The sequence below is a fragment of the Bos javanicus genome, chromosome 5, assembly GCF_032452875.1.
Source record: "Bos javanicus breed banteng chromosome 5, ARS-OSU_banteng_1.0, whole genome shotgun sequence".
Classification (NCBI taxonomy): Eukaryota; Metazoa; Chordata; class Mammalia; order Artiodactyla; family Bovidae; genus Bos; species Bos javanicus.
In genome coordinates this window covers 29663873-29676663 of record NC_083872.1, presented here as the reverse complement: position 1 = coordinate 29676663, position 12791 = coordinate 29663873, and the positions used below count along the sequence as shown (strand labels likewise).

Sequence of the window (12791 nt, the reverse complement as noted above, 5' to 3'; positions counted from 1 at the left end):
AAGACAAGGCTGTGAATGTCTCATTACTTCTACTCTCAGGCAGTTAAGAAAATTAAATAACAAGCATACTGGAAAGGAAGAAATAAAAGTTTGCAGATGACAGTGATTACGTATATAGAAAATCCCAAAGGATCCACTAAAGTAGAAATAATAAGTTCAGCAGGATTGCAGGATACAAAATGAATTGTATTTCTCTACATTAGCAATAAACAATCTAGAAATGAAATTAAGAAAACAGTCCTACTCATAACAACATAAACTGTATAAAATACTTGAAATTAAATTTATAAATCCAAATTATATATCAGATCAGCCAAAAAGTTTGTTTGGGTTTTTTCCATATGGAAAAGCCTAAATGAACTTTTTGACCAGTCAAGTAAATTCAACAGATGTATATAATATTAATACTTGCATATTGAAAACTATAAAACTTCATTGAGAGGAATTTTAAAAAATCTTACCTGAAAAGACATTACATGTTCATCAACTGGAAGACTGAATATTGTTAAATAACCCAGTTAAAACATGAGGAAAAGACTAGAATATCCAGAGAAGAAACACAAATGGCCAATAAGCATGTAAAAAATTGTTTAGCATGATTTGTCATTCAGTTCAGTGCAGTCGCTCAGTCGTGTCTGACTCTTTGCGACCCCATGAATTGCAGCACGCCAGGCCTCCCTGTGCATCACAAACTCTCAGAGTTCACTCAGACTCACGTCCATCGAGTCAGTGATGCCATCCAGCCATCTCATCCTCTGGCATCCCCTTCTCCTTCTGCCCCATCATTAGGTAAATGCAAATCAAAGTAATGAGATACCACTTCAAACCTAGTAGGATGCTTAAAAAATCCCAAACAAAGCATAACAAATGTTGGTAAGGGGGACAGTGTCTGTGGAAACAAGCTGGCAGTTCTTCAAAATACTGAACATATTTACCTTATAAACCACTACTACTATTGCTATACATATAACCAAGAGAAATAACATAATGAAAACAAAAATAAAGTGGATGTATTAGTATCATACAAAATAGACTTCAGAGCAAAAAAATTTATCAGAGATAAAGAGAAAATCAGTTCCCAAGAAGATACAACAACCTTAAATATGTATGCACTTAATAACAGAGCTTCAGAATACATGTATCAAAAACTTACAGAACTGAAAAGCAATATAAATCCACAGTTATAGTTGAAAATTTGTGTACATCTATCTTAGTATCCAACAGAAGTTACAGCAGAAAATAAGCAAGATTATAGAACTGAACAATACCATCAACCAGTTGGATCTAATTGGCATTGTTAGAACACTTCACCTACGTGCACAAAGAATATCCACCAAGAAAGACCACGTCCTGGATCATAACAAACCTTAACAAATTTAGAAAAATTGAAATTACACAGAGTTCTTTACTGATACTTGAATTAGACTAAAGCCAATAAAGGAAAGATAACAGGAAATCTCCATACAGAAATTAACACACTTAGAAATAATCTGTGGACCAAACAGAAAATCTTAAGGGAAATTAGAAAACATTGAACTTAATGAAAGATAAAAATACAAAATACCAAACTCTGTAGGAAATAACAAATCAGTAGGAAATAGACGGAAATTTACCTTATTAAAAACACTTTATAGGAAGGAAGGTCTCAAATCAACGGTCTCAGCTTTCACTTTAAGAAACTAGGGGAAAAACAAAATAAGCTTAAAACAAGCAGGAGAAACAAAATAATAGAGCAGAAATCAGGGAATTCCCTGGCAGTCTGTTGCTTAGGACTCCATGCTTCCACTGCTGGAGGGTTCAGTTCCTGGTTGGGGAACTAACATCCTGCAAGACAAAGTGGCGCACGTGGGGGTGTGGGAGAGCAGAAACCTGTGAACTTAAAGAGAAAACAAATAGAGATAATATAACTGAAAGGTGGTTCTTTGCGGGGGGGGTATGGGGTGTGGAATCAGTAAAATTGATAATCTTGTAGCAAGATGGCTGGATGGTGACTATAAAGGGAAGAAGTCACAGGGACAAACCTTGGCAACTATGTCATTTATTCTGGTAGGGAACCATTTTGCACACAAGTGATTTGATCTCACTGACATTTTAAAAAGATGACTGGTTGTTGTGTGGAGAGCAGGCTGTAGCAAGGAGAACCTGCTAGAGGCTGTTGTTCGGTCAGGAGGAGCTGGTGGCATGGACTTGGGGAACCATAGTGGAGGTGATGAGGATGGGTAAGATTCTGAATATATTTTCAAGATAGAGACAATGAGATTTGTTTATGAATTGGATAAAGGTTGTGAGAAAGAGGACAACTCCAAAATTTTTGAAAAGTAGAGTTGATATTTACTGACATGGGTAAGACTGCCAGGGGTAGGATATCTGATACTAGATTTGGAGGTATTAAGTTTGAGGTGCCTATTGAATGGAAGCATTCAATAGACAATTGGATATGTGAGTTTCGAGTTCAGGAGAGAAGCTGAGAAAATACCATTTTGAGGGGTCATCAGTGTACACAAGGTATTCAAGCCTTTGGGACAGATGAGCTCATTGGAAAGAATGTAGATGGAGAAGTCCAAAAGACGGCTCTTTAAGATGCTCCAAGGTTGAATAAGGAGGATGAGGAAGAATGTAAGACAGTGGCAAATAGTATCTCAAAATATAGTAAAAATAAAGTAATATATGCGGGAATGATAAATAACAATTTAGATAATGGCACTCATTGAGAGGGAAAAGGGAAAGGAATTGGTGGTGACATTTTGGTGTATATGTAACTTAATTCCTGTTAAAATGAGGTATCTGAAGGAAACATGGCAAAATGGCAATCAGTTGATTCCTGGTATATGGTACATAGGTGTTTTACCTTCTATCCTTTTTTTTTGCTGAGCTGGGTCTTGCACAACTTTTCTCTCGTTGAGGTGAGCTGCTCTTGAGCTACTCTCTAGCTGTGGCGTGCAGGCTTCTCATTGTGGTGGCTTCTCTCGTTGCTGAGCACGGGCTGTAGGGTGCACGCGCTCAGCAGTTGTAGTTCTCTGGCTCTAGAGCACAGGCTTAGTAGTTGTGGCACAGACTTAATTGCTGCACAGCGTGTGGGATCTTCAAGGAACCAGGGATTGAACAGTGGCTCCTGCATTGGCCAGCAGATTCTTTACCACTGAGCCACCAGGGAAGCCCTTCTGTACTTTCTGTGCTCAAAATCTTTCGTAACTTAAAACTGAAAAAGAAATGGGCACAGCATTCCACCTCTTCAGGCAAGGTTGGCTGCTTAGGACCATGCAGGCAGTTTGTTAAATGTATTCTCGAGCTCTGTCCTGACCAGCTCACTCAAATCATCAGAGGCGCCATTTGGGAGTCTGGATTCAATAAGCCTCTCCAGATGATTCTGGTACATAGCAGGTTTGGGAAGCACAGTGGCGGTTCTGCAGATGGCTAACACAGAGTTCACAGGACCGCCACGTCCTTTGTTCTCCACTGTGGAACTTCTGGTAGTGTACTCTACACTTGTAGTTCTTGCTGGGAAGACTGTCCAGGTTAAGGGGACCAAGCTGGGAAAGGATCTTCAACATGTGATAAGAGAACATCTGAAGGATCTGAAGTTATCTGGCCGCCAATGAAGAACACCTGAAGCAGTTGTCAGATACTGCAAAGCTAGGGCATGGATATAGGATTAGGGTATAAAGTTTAACTTTCTCTGGTTTCACTGGGTGGAATTAGCTTTGAATCTAAACAAGGATGAGCTCTAGCCATCCAATAATTGAATAGTTTGCTTTGTGAAATTGTGGATGCCTTATTCTTATAAATAGAAGCTGTTAGTAATGTTAGAGAATTCCTGAATGGACTAGAATTTTAGCATAGGTAACATGAAAGATCTCTTTTAATGCTAAGGGTTATTTTGTTTTTCTTTGTGATTCTTTTTTGTTACTGTTTTTGCACAAGTAGTTAAGGTTTTCTAATTTTTCTCCAACAAACGTGGAATTCTTGAGTAAAAATTTCTTTTTTCTTTTCTTCTCAGAAACAAATAATGCTCCTTCCATCCCCAGCTGTGTTTTGGAAGACCTTTCTTTTCAGCAAGGCATCTTTTTCCATTCCCTTATTTTTGCCTTATTTTTGTGGAGTCAAGTATACTTCTTGTTAAAATAATGAATTTTATTTATCACAAGGTACTCTGTTTTTATAGTATTTTTTTTATAATTTCCATCAAAGTTAGGAAAATGGACTCTATCCCCCTAATTTATACACACATATATACATTTTTTTACACATGGTTTATCACCAGATATCGACTGTAGTGCCCTGTGTTATGCAGTAGGGTATTGTTTATCCATTCTAAATATTACCAGTTTGAATTCACTAACCCCAAACTCCCAGTTCATCCCCTTCCACCTTGGCAACCACCAGTCTTAGAGTAGTATTTTTAATCTTCTTGTTTCTTTCTGAGAACTATAGGTTTCTCTTCCTTTATAGAGTTGAAGGTTGAAAAAATAAGTTTAATCTATTGATTGATCACTGCACCATGCAGCATGTAGGATCTTAGTTCCCAGACCAGGAATCAAACCCGTGCCCTCTGCAGTGGAAGTGTGGGTTCTTGACCACTGGGCCGCCAGGAAAGTCCCCAATTTGATCTTTTTAAATAAAGGTAACTGACACTGTTTAGAAAATGAATAGCACCTTGTACTCACAGTGGAGCCACCTCTCCTATAAAGAGACCTTTTCTACCTCTGCAAGGGCCTTGTTGTTGAAAAGGCACTCTGTGGGTATTTGTTCATTGTCTCTTTTCAGGTCATCATAAACTAAAATGTAACCAGCCTGCTAAACAACGTCTTGTTGTTTAGTCACTAAGTCATGTCTCCTTCTTTGCAGCCCCATGAACTGTAGCACACACCAGGCTTCCTTGTCTTTCACTATCCCTAGCTTGAGATAAAAAAAATAGTATGTGCTAAACAAATGATTCCTTGACACCACAGTTTAGGTGTTTACTGCTGCTGCTAAGTCGCTTCAGTCGTGTCCAACTCTAGGTGTCTCCTAGATCACTGTATTTTTAACCTGAAATTGAAAGAGGTTTAGTAATTTCTTTTTGTAAAGTTGTCCTCATTACCAACATTAATAATAGAGTTCTATTTTTCACAGAAAGATTTTGAAAGACCTATCTTCTGAAGATATACGGGGCAGAAAAGGAGACGGAGAAAACCCTGGAGTCTCTGCTGTCACTTCTATGTCTGTTCCAACTCCCATCTATCAGACCAGCACCGGACAGTACAGTACGTACCGGAGGCATTTCCCACCTGACAGACACAGAAAATAACCTTCCTGGGTGAAGAAGCTGGTATAGACTGTCATGCTTTGATAGTGACGAGTATTAAAGGATAACAAGTAACATTTTGAGCCAGAAATAATGCAGAGTTCTTTTTTAGCATTATCTCATTTATTCCCTACAACAATTTTGTAAGGTGGGCGGTTACCAATTTATGAGGGAACTGAGGTTAGAGAGTTAGACAATTACTATCCCTAAAGTCACACAGCTTGCTAGTGATACATAGCTTACATACTTATTTTGGGGGTAAGTCTGTGAGTTTTGACAGATGGAGTTGCCTAAGCACCACCACAATCAAGATACTTCATCACCCCCAAGAAATTCATTTGCGTTGTCCCATTTGTAAATAACCTCTCCCTTCTCTCATAAGCCCTGTTCTTTAAGTCTAATTGGCTCTTGCCACAAAACAGCTGTCCTATTCTAACCACCTCTCACCATCTCTACCACCTGGGTTTATACTGTCATCTGAACTACTGCAGTATCCGATTAGTTATCTTGCTTCCCATTCTTGCTCTGATAGTTTTCAATATTGCAGCCAAAGCAGTTTCTTTTAAATGTCTATTAGATTACACCACTTTAGCTCAAAATCTTCCAGTGGCTTTCTGACACATTTAGAATAAGTCCTACACGTCCTGCATTCAGGATCTGGCTTTGCCTACTCTGGTCTCATCTCCTGCCACTTGATGCCATTTGGCCACACAGACTTTCTTGCTGCTGCTTAAACACATGAAGCTCATTTCTGCCTCAGGATCTTTGGAGGTGTCATCCCTACCACCTGCACGTTCTTGACCCAGATCTTCACATGGCTTACATCCTCACTCTTGCTCTGCTTAAGTGTCACCTCCTCAGAGAGACCACTGTGGCTAAAATATATTGCTCCACCCTTTATTTTCTTAGGTACTTTTCCAATATAATTACATGTAAATGCTTTAAAGTATATTTGTTTAATTATAGAATATATATAATTATAGATTAGCTTATTTGATTTATGAATATAGTTCCTTGAGGGAGAGAACTTTGTCTTGTTCACAACTATAACCTTGGCATATTGGGTCTGGCACGTAGTAGGCTTTCAGTAAAATGTGTTATGAACATGTAGTTTAAGAATATATATAGAATATTTTTGAGAACACAAACTGGGAAAAGTGGTTGCAAGGAAGGAAACTTAGGAGCAGAGCTTAGAAGCAGTTGGGAGGTTCACTTTTCATTTTAAACAAAATTGAATTTTTTAATCATACATGTATTATTATTTCCAAAAATATTTACGACAGCGTATTAGCAAAAGTTATGATACATGGTTTACTATTATGAAAACTATATAGAAACTTAGGCCAGTATTTCATATGTTACAATCCAAGTACAGAACAGTACATGTTGTATTAAGGGCAGTTTGATGCAGCAGAACTTCCTTGGTGATGCAGATGTTCTATATCTGCATTGTTCAGTACAGTAGCTCCTAAGCTGTGTGACTACTGAGCACCTGGTGAGACTGAGGAACTGAATTTTTTATTTTAATTAATTTAAATAGCCATATGTGGCCCATGGCCACTATACTGAATAGTACAGATAGAGAGTAAATTCAACCAGGTAAATACATATGTTAATCAAGTACAGGAAGATATATTGCAAAAATGAAAACACTTCTGTATTAATGTATACATTTGCATAAATCAGAGGACGTGTATCTATAATGTGTGTGAATAGATACATGCATCGGTCTTAGTTGTGGTGCACGGACTCCCTAGTTGTGGCCACGGGCTCGGTCGTTGCAGCACACAGGCCTGGTTGTTCTGCAGCATATGGGATCCTAGTTCCCCGACAGGGGATGAACGAATGCAGGGTACCTCTGTCCGCTGCATTGCAAGGCAGTTCTTAACCACTGGACCGTCAGGGAAGTCCCTGTATTTTGATATTATATATCAGTCTATATGAGCATAGGGAGATGCCAGGAAGGATGTGCACCAAAAATAATGGTTACCTCAAGAGGGTGGTAGGAAATGGCAAGTGGAATAAATAGGGATAATGGGCCTTTTACTTTTTTTTTAATATATTTTCTTTTTTATTTATCGGCTCACTGGGTCTTCATTGCTGCGTGCAGCCTTTTTCTAGCTGTGGAAAGCAGGGGCTGCCCTCTGGTTGTAGTGCATAGTCTTCTGACTGTGGCAGCTTCTCTTATTATGGAGCATGGGCTCTGGGGCAGGCCAGCGCAGTTGCCCTGTGGCTTATGGGATCTTCCCAGACCAGGGATCGAACCTGTGTCCCCTGCCTTGCAAGGCAGATTCTTAACCACTGGACCACCAGGGAAGGCCAGACTTTTCCTTTTTATATATATTTATGTATGTATGTCGGAGAAGGCGATGGCACCCCACTCCAGTACTCTTGCCTGGAAAACCGCGTGGACAGAGGAGCCCCGTAGGTTGCAGTCCATGGGGTCACGAAGAGTCGGACAGGACTGAGCTACTTCACTTTGACTTTTCACCTTCATGCGTTGGAGAAGGAAATGGCAACCCGCTCCCGTGTTCTTGCCTGGAGAATCCCAGGGACGGGGGAGCCTGGTGGGCTGCCGTCTGTGGGGTCGCACAGAGTCAGACACGACGGAAGCGACTTAGCAGCAGCAGCAGCAGCATGTATGTATGTAGTGTCTGTTACAGGGAAAGAGATGAAAGTAATTGCTACTGTAAATTTAAAACAAATCTCTACATCTAAAAAACTTTAATGTCTTTTCTTCTGAAGTCATTTTATAAATTATGTGGGAGTATTTGTGGTGTGGCAGTAGGGAAAGGCTGAGGATAACTAGAAACTGTCACCACTGGAGAGTGGAGCTGAGAAAGCCTATGAAGATTTATTTTTTCATTACGTAACCTTTTATCCTTTCTGAATTCCATAGGCACACTTACCTAGTCAAAAAATTTTAAGATAAAATCTTTCTAATGCTTTTAAATAAAAATTACAGACTGTGTTACTCTTTCCTTCTACTTACTTTTGCTTTAAAAGTTAGTTGTCAGTGGTATCCCCTTCTCATGCCCCAGAACTGCTGTGACAACATTAACAATTAGCATGTAGTGCTCCATAGAGCCCAAAATGACCAGTTATTGTAGAATTTAAGACTAAATTTAAGATTAGTGCAAACTTTTATCTGAAATACAAAATTTTATCAAGAAATGCCAAATTTTCCTTCTTTTACATGGAGCTCAACAAAAGTAACCAACAGTCATCAAGTGAAATTGCATTTAAACCTGTTTTAATAAAAAGCGATTGTTTTGTTTACCAGTCCTTTGTAGTAAGTATGTTGTATAGCCTTACATTAGCTATGTTTTCTCTTTGGTTAAAGTTGCCATTGCCCCAAATGGAGCCTTACAGCTGGCCAGTCCAGGCACAGATGGAGTACAGGGCCTTCAGACATTAACCATGACAAATTCAGGCAGTACTCAGCAAGGTACAACAATTCTCCAGTACGCACAGACTTCTGATGGACAACAAATACTTGTGCCCAGCAACCAGGTTGTTGTACAAAGTAAGTATGCTTAAGTATCTATGGAAAGCATCCAGAGTACTTTGAAAGATACGTATGAATTTTAACTCATTCTTTGGACCACACAGCTGCGTCAGGAGATATGCAGACATATCAGATCCGTACTACACCTTCAGCTACTTCACTACCACAGACCGTGGTGATGACATCTCCCGTGACCCTTACATCTCAGACATCCAAGACAGATGACCCCCAACTGAAAAGAGAAATAAGGTTGATGAAAAACAGGTAAGTAGTAAAATTATACTATCAGAATGGGTGATGCGTGTTTATAAATCTCAGAAAGATTTTAACTGAGATTATATGTTAGAAATGAGAAGAGTTTGTATCAGTTCTATTTTAATTGTTAATCTGTCTTGTATGTTTCTAGCAGCTCAGTGAGTCCCTTTGCACAGTCTCTTATTAATATGTGACCTAGAGCTCTTCCATTTCTGTTGTGTTCTTCAAATAGCACTCTTAAGAAAAACTTTTTAAACAGTATTGTTCTTGTTGGGTTGACAAAGTTAAGTGAAAATAATAATTTGCTGCTTGCTGTTTGTTGACTAGAGTAAGAATAGGGAAGAATTACTAGGTTTCTGCCATAATACCTAGTATACTTACAGATACAGAATACTTCTTAAAAATGAATTTTGATCGTGAAAATGTAGTAGTCATTTAACCCCCAGAAACATTACCTTTCATTTACTATATATTTTAAACAACGCTGTTTGCATCTCATGTACATCTGGTATTAAAACTAATTCTTTGAGAAAAATAATCTAATGGATAGCTTTTTGCAGTGTGTTCAGGGGAGAAGAAAAAAGATACCAATAAACTATATTAGAAACAAAAAAGGGTAAATAGCTACAGATTACAACAAATTTTTAAAATTTTAATAAAGTTCTATTTTCATATCCTCTTGAGTAAGAAAATCAGAATAAAAGGATAATTTTCTAGAGCAATAAAAATTACCATAAAGGAGCAGATGGATACACTTAGTTACTTCAAGATAAAATGTTTTACTAAAAATAAAAGGGAGCAATTATCACTGTAAATAAAATTGGAAACAAGGCAGAGACCATCTGTTGTTTTGGAGGTTCCAACAAATACAGTAAGACAAGTAAATGAAATAAGTCATGTAAATATTAGAAAAGAATCCTATTTCTTTGCTGATGATATGATTGTGTACCTAGGAAACCCAGAAGACTTGTTAAAAATTACTAGAGTGAGACTTCTCTTTCTGACAATGTAACTTCAACTGCATAATATTTTTAAAAGCTTGATGAAATACAAAAACCATTCTTTTACATGATTGGATGAGCATACAGAAAGAGATCTGTTGAGGTTAGAAATGAACCAGAAGCATAGGACCATGATGTTAATAAGCACTGAAGCAGCTGCTATATATTCCTGGGGATAAGTTCAGATCTTTGTAATTGGCATAGCTTTCGTATGCAGAGGGGACCAGGGACAGAGCGTAGGGACTCCAGCTTGGAGAACTGGACCAAAGATTTTCTTCCTTGAGGTCAAGACCCAAGAAGATCTACACCCATAAGCTGAGAATTGTAACTTAAAAAATGGGTATCGGGACTTCCCTGATAGTCTGGTGGCTAAGAATCTGCCTGCCACTGCAGGGGACACTGATTCAGTCCCCTGGTCCAGGAACTAAGATCCATATGCCACTAAGCCTGTGCGCCCTATAGCTGTCTTCTGCAACAAGAGAAACCGCCACAGTGAGAAGCCCACGTGCCACAACTAGAGAATAGCCCCGCGCACAGCAACAGAGGTCCAGTGCAGTCCAAAAAAATAGAGAAATAACGGGTGAGGGTTCATAGGGCCCCCGGTTGCTTGGAGAGAGCAACCTCAACACAGGCTCTAAAGAATTCCTACACATTGAATTCTAACAAATATAAGTTGAAAAATCAGAATACCCGAAGAATTAGGCCTCCGTTATATATGCCAAGCCCTTAGACCATTTTCACAAAAAATTATTTCCATTTTCTTGAGGAAACTGAGGCCTAGAGAAGTCTAGTTACTTGACCAAGGTTACACTGCCCAGTAAGTGATAAGAGGTAGGATTTAAATTCATGGGTCCAGGTTTTAGGGTCCAGAGTCTTGAGGAATAATACCACACAGCCTTTTAGAAGCAAGAGTCAGCAGAAAGAGCAGACAACAGAATGAGTGTTGTGAAGTCTTCAGTTATCTAATAAGAGAGATGGAAAGAAGCATGTTTTTCATATTTAGAAAAAAGGATGTCATTGAAAATCATCAAAGATCAAGAGACTATAAAAATGATAAAAATTGGAGAAGAAAAGTAAAACTGCTATTTTAATTTTAACAAAGATACATTCATTTGCTTAGAATATCCAGGAGAATAATCTGCAAACTCTCTAGAAATGAAAAAGAACCAGTTCTCTTCAACACTATACTAGAAATCCTTGCCAGTTTAGTAAATCAGGAAAAAAGAGGGGATATTACAAGGATTTAAATGAAGAAAATAAAAGCTGTTACTATTTTTTGTATGATTGCCTGATTTAAAAAAAAAATTTTTGATTTAGAGAAGGATTACTGTAAGTAATGAATTTATAAGGTTACTAGATATAAAATCAGTTTCAAAGATCAACTGTCGTCTTCACATCAGCAATAAAGAGTTTGGTAAATAGTTATTTAAAAGATACTTATATTATCAATAAATGAAATATATGAGAATAAATCTAACAAAAGATGTCCAGGACACTTATGGAAAATATTGTTTTTTAGAGACATTAAAGAAGATCTAATAAATAAGTGGAGAAATATACAATGTCCACAGCTACAGAAACTCAGTATTATAAAGATGACTATTTTTCCCCCCAATTGATCCATAGATTCAATGCAGTTCCAATCAAAACCCAAACAGGTTGTTTGAAGAACTTGACAAGTTGATATTAAAATTTATAGAAGAGTAAAAAAAAGGGTCAAGAGCAGCCAAAATATTCCAGACAAGAATAAGATGAGGAGATAATCAAATCTTGTTTAAACCGTGAATTAAAATAATGTGATACTGGCATCGAGGTAAACAAAATCACTACTGAAATAGAGTAGAGAGCTCAGAAACACATCTGTGAATACATGAAACCTTGGTAGGGCAGATTATTGGGGGAAGGAGGGACTCCAATAAATGATGCTAGGATAGTTACTTTATGTGAAAAAATTTCAAATTTCTTCCTCACACCATAGCAGATGAATTAAAAGAGTATGTGAAAGGTGAAATTTTAAAGAACTTTTAGGTTGAAAATATATAATCTCATAGTTTCAAGTGTAGGCAAGATTCCTTAAAATAACACACACATAAAAAATTAACATGAAAGATTGATGAATCTTCATTAAAATCAGTAACTTATTAAAAGAAAGTGGAAATATAAGCTTCAAACCTATAGAAGATATTAGCAACATATCTGCCCCCCCCAAAAAAGATTTCTTTGAAAAAATATAAAGATCATCTGAATTAATAAGTACAACCCAACTGAAAAAAAGTTGAATATGTTTTTGAAATGATACACAACTCCACATCCAGAAGAAAATTAAATTGGACTCCTATTTAATACCACATACAGAAGTAATTACAGATGGATTAAAGCAAACTCTGAAAATTAAGCAATAAACTCTTGAAAATAAAATTTAGGAATATATAGTGCATGGTAGTTTTTAATCTAAGCCAAGAAAAAGACTAAAAAAGAGAATTTATCATATAAGAAATAAAAATATCAGAAATCAAGTGGTAGATTAGAAAATTATATAGAAACAGATAATGGGTTAGTATGTATAATTCATTGAGAGTTCTTAGGTTGTGTGTCTTTATAGTAATTTCTAAATGTAAAATAGGCAAAAAGTATGAATGAACAGGCAAATAAATAAGAGCAGACCCAGAGGAGACTGTTAAACTTTTGAAAATGTTCCGTTTCACTAGTAGTTAGGGAAGTGAAATTAACAATGAAATGCCTG

The 12791-nt window shown here is 37.4% G+C and overlaps 1 protein-coding gene across 4 annotated transcripts in view; it reads left to right on the top strand.

Annotated features, from left to right (window-relative positions):
- The window catches only part of ATF1 (activating transcription factor 1), a 64442-nt gene that overhangs the window by 49086 nt on the left and 2565 nt on the right, over window positions 1-12791 (top strand). For all 4 annotated transcript variants that reach the window (XM_061416128.1, XM_061416125.1, XM_061416126.1 and 1 more), the window contains 3 exons: window positions 5113-5243; window positions 8628-8810; window positions 8897-9056. In XM_061416128.1, the coding sequence (XP_061272112.1) occupies window positions 5113-5243; window positions 8628-8810; window positions 8897-9056 (474 nt within the window). The remainder of the gene's footprint in view (window positions 1-5112; window positions 5244-8627; window positions 8811-8896; window positions 9057-12791) is intronic.